Consider the following 7,648-nt stretch of genomic DNA (forward strand, 5'->3'; position numbering starts at 1 on the left):
TCTTTCTCGTGTATCTATTGGTGCTGTAGTAAAGGCCATCACCCTAGCCACCACACAACATGTTGAGTTCATTAATGACATCTATGGACATCATAAATTGATGTCATCATGGATGATAACATGCTAACATCATCATGAGAATGGCATCCCAATTAATCTCATCATGGATGATTTCATCACATATATAGCGAAGAGGAGACTGTTCACACACACACACACACACGGGATTACATAAAGGGTGGTTCACCCACATAAATACACAAGCTAGAGGAAGTTCACATGTGAAGCTTCGAATCCCAAGAGAGAGAGATCAAAGAAGGTAAGATAATTATCAACACATTGAAACAATTTTACAAAAGAGATCTGTGAGAAAATCCAACTGTTAAATTTGTAATTTCACCTTAGCCCCACATTCTACTAAACTCCCCCTATCTTCCCCAATCACTCGATCCATAAAGTTGAGTGTTTCAAGTGGTAGATCTCATGTGTAGTATAAATAATGTACTTTTAAAACTTACAAGGCTTTGAAATATTTATACAAAATAGGGAAAACCTCAAAAAATTCTTCATAGATCAAGCTAAGCTCTATGTTATGTGACTTTGTGACATTCAAAGTGGCAAGTTCATATGAGTTAAGATGAAAATGTTATTAGCACTTCAAGGGAATACCATCCATAAGTCCAAATTTGGGACATGAGGTATACACTGACTTGCAATTATTCAATATTAGGGATCGAATCATATCATTGGGTGCCCAACTTTGCATGTGACATTTTATTAGATGACCTTTGATGTAATTCCTTGGCTAGCTAGGAGAGATTGGCCATTAAAGGTAGAAAAATACTTGTTTTCAAGGCACCCAAGTAACCAAAACTAGGAACCTTGATCTTGCAACTACCCCCATAGAAGACTCAAGTCATTAGTAACTTTTCTAAATGAGCATATATGTTGCGATATAAGATTAAAACGTGGAAAGAAAAGCCAAGGGTTAAAGAATTCCAAAAGACTACTAGAACTATCATTAGAGAGAGACATGTCAATAGAGAAAAAGCTACAAGAGGAAGAAAATACAAAAGCTAGTGTAAGAGGAAGAAAATGCAAAAAAATTAAGGAAAAGCAATGCGTGATAAAAGCAAAGATGTTCAAGAACAAAAGTAGAACGAGAGGAAGAAGTGAGAGAAAAGGAAGAAATAGGAACAAGAATTAAAGGAGAAATAAATTTCTTGGAAATAACAAAGTATATAGACGATCAAGACAATAGACCAAAACAAGAGGTGTGTTGAAGAAAGAAGAATATCAAACTAGCAATTTAAAGGAGGAAGAAAAAGACCATAGACAAAAAGGAAGTCACATTAAGAAGTTGATCATCCATGCATTGGTTTGAACTTAGGGACTTAATCCACATCTCCAATGCTCATCAAACAGGGGGCGAAAAAGATCCACTGTTCATGGGGGAGGGGCACATGCTTGCCCTTTCGAATGGGTAGGTCCATCCATAGGTTTTGAAGGGAATCCCTAATTACCATGCATTGTAAGCATTCTATATGTAAATTTAGAGCTCCATGGATCTCATGATTTTATAGTGAGAAATGCCAAAAAAAATGAATATGAGTAGAGGGATAGATGGAGAGAGAGGGAGATCTATCTTGTGTTGGTGTAGGATGTCCCTAGACAACCATGGACATGATTGAGAGGGCAAAGGCTTGAGAGATGTGATGTGCCAAAAGGCATGTGAAATTTTGTGGTGGTGAGAATAGGAAAGAGGGAGTGTCGGTGGAGGAAGCGAGAAGGTGGTGGGTGGGGGCCTCGTTGCAGAACAAGCGAGCTAGTGAAGACTGATGGGAGCACACGTAGGGTACGTATGAGTGGGAGGTCCCATGAGATGCTTGAGAGTGTGTGTTTTTACGTGTGTACACGCGCGCGCGCGTGTGAGAGAGAGAGAGAGAGAGAGAGAGAGAGAGAGTGTATGCATTGCACACGCCAAAATGCTTCGCTATACCTTAGCTGTACTCCTCGAAAAATTAAAAGGTGAGAAAAGAATTAAATGGTTTTCCCAGATTTAAAAAGCGGGAAGGTGAAATTTGGTTGAATATAACTACCTAAATAACTGACAAAAAGAGACTTTGGTGAAAAGAGGAAGGTTATTTTTTTTATTTTGGGCCACCGGCAGGCGTGATTTATTTTGGTAATTTTAAAAAACGAGATTTTAGGACGCATTAATCAAACAATTTGGGGAAAAAAAGGAGGTATTAGGAGCCGTTAAAATGGTGGAAAAGGGCCTATTTATTCAAATTATTTTGCGATGATTATTTTTGTGCTAGCCGCCAAATTATTAGTTGTGTGGCGACAGTAGAGCATCAGGCAGGTGCCCATATACACCGCATTGAAAATCGGAGCTAAATTTCTTTTTGCACATTTTATTAGTTTATTTCAGAAATGAAATATTGGGCCATTAATCTTACTTTAGGAATCCGAGTCCCACGCTGGTGAGCGTTGGCATTCTCTTGTTCTCTCTGCTTTCTCTCTCTAACGCAGGTTCAGAGGAAGTCAGTGTGTGTGTGTGTATGTGTGTGAGAGTGTGTGTACAGTGTGTGTGAGAGAGCGAGAGAGAGACGGAGAGGTCTGTTTGCCAGTGAAGGGCTTCACCATGCTTTCCTTCAGATCTCCCCTTCAACATCACACCTCTGCATTCACCTTCATTCTCTCACTAGCATTGCTGTTAGCTTGCTCTGGTAAGCTTACAACCCTAACATTATTCTGTAATCTTAGCATTAACTGCTCAGTAATTCAGTGCATTTGATCTGCATTGATGCTGTGATAGTGGTCAGCAGCATGATTAACTCAGTAACTGTCTGCATTATTCTGCTTTGTTTTAATGTTAGCCTTAATTTTGTCTTCTCTCGACACCCAGATGCTTACGATCCGCTCGATCCAAACGGCAACATAACCATCAAATGGGACGTTATGTCATGGACTGCAGACGGTTACGTGGTAAGGAATTACACTTAATCACTCTTTTTTCTCGCTTAATCACCCTTCAATCTAGGCTTGAATCGCTAAATCGAACTAATTATCAGCATCAGTGCTTCTTTATCTTTAGTGAAGTGCAAGATTACAACCCAAATCAAGTCGATTTCTGCGTAATTGTCTATTATATCCCGAGATTTCACTGTTTATCCCTGGTAAGGGAGGGGGATGGGCAGTGCTTGGCACAGTGGACCTGTAGTCAAGTGGAGTGGGCTGGGAGGGGAGGTTCTGAGTTCAAAGAAGACCAAGATGCCTCTGGGAGGGTACCAAAGTGTGACTATTGAAGGGTCTAGGGTGGGCAGTGCCTGTTTGAACATAGATTAATTAGGTTATTAGCACGATAACCAAGTTCTAATCTTGTTAAGCCATGTGATGTTGATAGGCAGTGGTGACATTGTACAACTTCCAGCAATACAGACACATAGAGTCGCCTGGGTGGTTATTGGGATGGCATTGGGCGCAGAAGGAGATCATATGGGCCATGGTGGGCGGGCAGGCGACCATGCAAGGGGACTGCTCAAAGTTCCACAATGGAGTCCCCCACTGTTGCATGAGGAACCCCACCATAGTGGATCTCTTGCCCGGGGTCCCTTACAACAGTCAGATCTCTAACTGCTGCAGAGGGGGTGTCCTCTCATCATGGGGCCAGGACCCCTCCACTGCAGTTGCCTCCTTTCAAATCAGCGTCGGACAATCTGGTAGCACCAATACCACCGTCAAACTGCCGAAGAACTTCACCCTCCAAACTCCTGGACCCGGCTACACATGCGGTCCCGCCAGAGTCGTTAAACCAAGCTTGTTCACCTCTGGAGATGGCAGGAGAAAGACCCAAGCTTACAGTAAGTATGAATGCATGTTTGTATGTTTGTATGCATGTGAAGCCAAGGGTTGGAAGTGTAGAGTGCTGATCAAGGACGGGTCATGTAGTCTTTGGCTGATACGGACTGGTTTTTCTGTGCAGTGACATGGAACCTCACATGCACCTACTCTCAGTTTCTCTCTCAGAGAGGACCCAGCTGTTGCGTCTCCTTCTCTTCCTTCTACAACGACACTATTGTCCCATGTCCCACTTGCGCCTGCGGCTGTGAGAACAACAGCAGCTGCTATGAGTAAGCCTCTATTCTTCAGCATCCTTCCTACTTTTCTCCTTTCAAACTTCTGCATGTAGCTTTGGCTTTTGTCTCCCCCCACGGCCTTTCACACAAAAAGCCACCCGTACCTGCTGTCAGATAGCCTTAGCACATAAAGGAGGTCGGCCACCCTAAGGTCACTTTGCAGCCCACCCAAGATTCCCAGAATATGCCTCCGGCCACCCGTTGTTTTGAGCACGTAAGGGCGGTTGGCCAGTTTCGGGTCAGATGACCGGAGTTGGCCGAAATACTTGAGCACATAAGGGCGGCCAGCCACCAACGAGACCTAAAAAACACACACATGAGGAGCCGTTGCCGTCTGCGCTGGCTGGCCGACCCTTCGCTGGCTGGGCGGCAAAACTGGGGTCGTGCCCTAGTCGGCTACAAAGCTAGCCTTTTTGGGTGAGACGGGGTGCCAGCTCACCAAATGCAGGCCCTGCACAGGGGTGGCTGGCTGACCGACCGTGCTTATGTGCTAGTACCAAGAATCTCACGATGGGGCGGGGAGCTTGTAGCTCATGGACGGGGAATAGAGCGTGCCCGTCTGCACAATGGGGGTTGTATGTGTCAAGGGCCTGGCTTCATAATACCTCCATTTGCATTAATTTAGGTTCAGAATACAGTCTTTCAAGACCCTCATCTTCATAATGATGTGTCAACCTAGCATGTCTGTCTATCTGGCCTTTGACATACCCTTGGACTGCCTGATGTAGTGTCAAGATATAATGTCATATAACATTATGATATCATGTCAAATGCTCACTAACGATGCCCTCTTTTTTGTTTTGCTAGGACCGCTCCCTTGCAAACCCTAACCTCAGGATCCAACACAGGCCTCACGCCCCACCTGACTGCACCTCAGGTTCATTGCACAAGTGACATGTGCCCAATCCGGTTACATTGGCATGTGAAGCAGAACTACCAGTCCTACTGGAGAGTGAAGCTCACCATAAGCAACCGCAACTATGCATGGAATTATTCTCAGTGGAACACCGTGGTACAGCATCCTAATTTCGACAACCTCACTGAAGTCTTCAGCTTCACCTACAAAAGCCTGAATCCTTATGGCAATGCCATCAGTAAGTGTCCATTTCTACTATAATCTCTATGCAATGTGCTTGCTTAAGTTTATCTTAGCATTAATACTTGACTACCTCTTATAGTGTGATGGGTTAATTGCTTTTTCCCATACCTTATGATATATGGGCATAACAACTTGCAAACATAAGCTAATTCTGCATCACAACTCTCTTTTTCAGATGATACTGCTATGCTCTGGGGCATCAAGTACTATAATGACCTGCTAATGCAAGCTGGTGAAGAGGGCAATGTGCAGTCAGAAATCCTCTTCCAGAAGGACAAAAATACATTCTCTTTCACAGAAGGGTGGGCTTTCCCACAAAGGGTTTATTTCAATGGGGATGCATGTGTGCTACCGCCACCAGACGCCTACCCGTCTCTACCAAATGGGGTCAGTTCACTAAAGGTGGATAAACCCATCATTCTTTTGCTCTCTATGGTGGTGGCTGCCCTTCTTTGTTTCCTTTGATAGACAAGCTACATTGATCAATGCCAAAGCTGAAGGTCTCTACCTAGAAAACACGTTTCAATGGCAATGGCAATGGCAATGATCATGCCATTTATGATGATTTTAAGAAGGGTACACATTCATGGCATGCAGTGGTGCTTTTGGACACATGATGTTTTCTGATGAGCAGCTACTATAGCTTATCATGGGGCATTTTGAGGTGAAGACATGAAGGTTCTAGTGCCGTAATGGTGGCATTTAGGAATGTGATTAGGCAACAAAAGTCCTCAATTATCTCTTGGGATTATGGTATATCGAGATTAGTTGTTCCCTTGGTGTTGTTTTATGAGAGAGGGGCCATGCTTACATTTTGACCTGTGGGACTTTGTACTGTATAGTGGTGGCCTCTCTTGATGTGTCATTGGTCTAGCCTACCCCCCAAACGGTGCTAGATGATGGTATATAAAACTCTTTATCTTCGATTTAACATTGTATGCTTTCTATCACCTCACCCTTCTCAAAATAAATTCCCATGAGTTAGTATTTTGATTGGCTTTTGATGGTCTTGTTAAGGACCCAGTATCATGTATATGAGTCAATGACCTTCAGATCAATAGTAAGTAAAAGTGATATGAATAGTTGTAACATTTAGAAGCCTTGTGTTGGTGCAAATTTTAATACACGAGTGTCCTTCATTTCACAAAGGCATACCAAAAAGATGTTTACAGCACCACATTATTTGTAATGCTATTCTCTCTTCAAAAGGTAGAAGAATAAAAGGTAGGTTGAAATATGTGTTGTTTTGTATTTTTGCTCTCCTTTGCAATCACCAAAGAAGATAATGAGTTTCAAACATAAACTCCAGTAGGTGAATATAGAATTTCAAGGGTCTAAATGATGTACTCGTCCCATATGTCATCTCTCTCTCTCTCTCTCTCTCTCTCTCTCTCATAGCAGTTTGTGGACTCAAGGGGTTCCAAGTTCAAGTCCCCCATCCCCACACCTAAGAGTTGTCATATGGATCATATATGGTACATTGGCTTTTGTGATAACACAGAAAAAGCTCCTCTCTCGCTTCGCCTTAGAGACCTCACCCTCACAAACTTTTCATCACAACATGGAGATGATCAAGATGTATCTAGAGGTGTACATAATTGTATGAGGACATTAATTACTTGTGACATTCCAAAACCTAGAATTTGTGTAGCTACATAAATTACCCACAAAAGATGATAAGAGAATGCAAATAGGTACTATGAACATGTGGAGGTCTCACCATCTCATCCCTTGAAGGGTGAAGTTCTTGGGTTTTTATAAACACATGGCCTTGACATAATAAATTCATGGATCTAGTGTCAACGTATGGTGGATCAAAGCACTTAACTAACTTCACGCTGGTAGTATTAAGCTAATGAAATACTTAACCAAGTGAAGCTCAGCAAGATGATAATGCTAAAAAATTGTACCATAAAATTCTCATAAAAAAACTCTCTAATACAAGTTACAAGTCCATGCTTATATAGCATTGGGAAAATATCTATTTGACCCTTACTAACACTAAGACACAAGACTCTTACTAACATACAAGGTGTATAACCTTTGCTATCACCAAGAGCCACCTTTGAATGCATTCAACTCATCCATGATTTCATGTGAAATCTTCACTTTTACATTCACCCTTTTAAATTTGACTTATACCCTTTGACCTTTGAACTATACATCCTTCATTATATTTCTAAGGTTACATGCTCTCCCTTAATGCCCAAACGGTTGCACCCTTAATCACTTGTTTTTCAACACTTCCCCTCAAGTGATGAATGCTTATCAGCATACATATATTCGGCCTACACTCTTAGTCATTTGCTAGAGTGGTACATTTCAATTTGCCTCTTGGGATACAATGTTGACCGTTCACTTGACACTTTACATGAGGGTAGGAGTAGGGTTATAACACACGGTGAGA

General features: G+C 42.3%; 1 protein-coding gene across 1 annotated transcript; it reads left to right on the top strand.

The window, feature by feature from the left end:
* The first annotated feature begins 2,445 nt into the window (after positions 1 to 2,445).
* Positions 2,446 to 6,232, top strand: LOC147631378 (COBRA-like protein 1). The gene is made up of 6 exons (XM_086809779.1): positions 2,446 to 2,732; positions 2,912 to 2,991; positions 3,410 to 3,866; positions 3,989 to 4,136; positions 4,950 to 5,236; positions 5,417 to 6,232. The coding sequence occupies exons 1-6, from the start codon at positions 2,648 to 2,650 to the stop codon at positions 5,704 to 5,706; spliced, it is 1,347 nt and encodes a 448-aa protein (XP_086665905.1). The 5' UTR covers positions 2,446 to 2,647; the 3' UTR covers positions 5,707 to 6,232.
* The last annotated feature ends 1,416 nt before the right edge of the window (positions 6,233 to 7,648 follow it).

The sequence above is a fragment of the Cibotium barometz genome, chromosome 15, assembly GCF_041138505.1.
Source record: "Cibotium barometz isolate CiBa-2024 chromosome 15, ASM4113850v1, whole genome shotgun sequence".
Lineage (NCBI taxonomy): Eukaryota > Viridiplantae > Streptophyta > Polypodiopsida > Cyatheales > Cibotiaceae > Cibotium > Cibotium barometz.

Coding starts and splice junctions, on each gene's coding strand:
- LOC147631378 (XM_086809779.1), top strand. CDS start 2,648: ATGCTTTCCTTCAGATCTCCCCTTCAACATCACACCTCTGCATTCACC. Junction 2,733..2,911: donor ATTGCTGTTAGCTTGCTCTG/GTAAGCTTACAA, acceptor CTCGACACCCAG/ATGCTTACGATCCGCTCGAT. Junction 4,137..4,949: donor AACAACAGCAGCTGCTATGA/GTAAGCCTCTAT, acceptor TTGTTTTGCTAG/GACCGCTCCCTTGCAAACCC.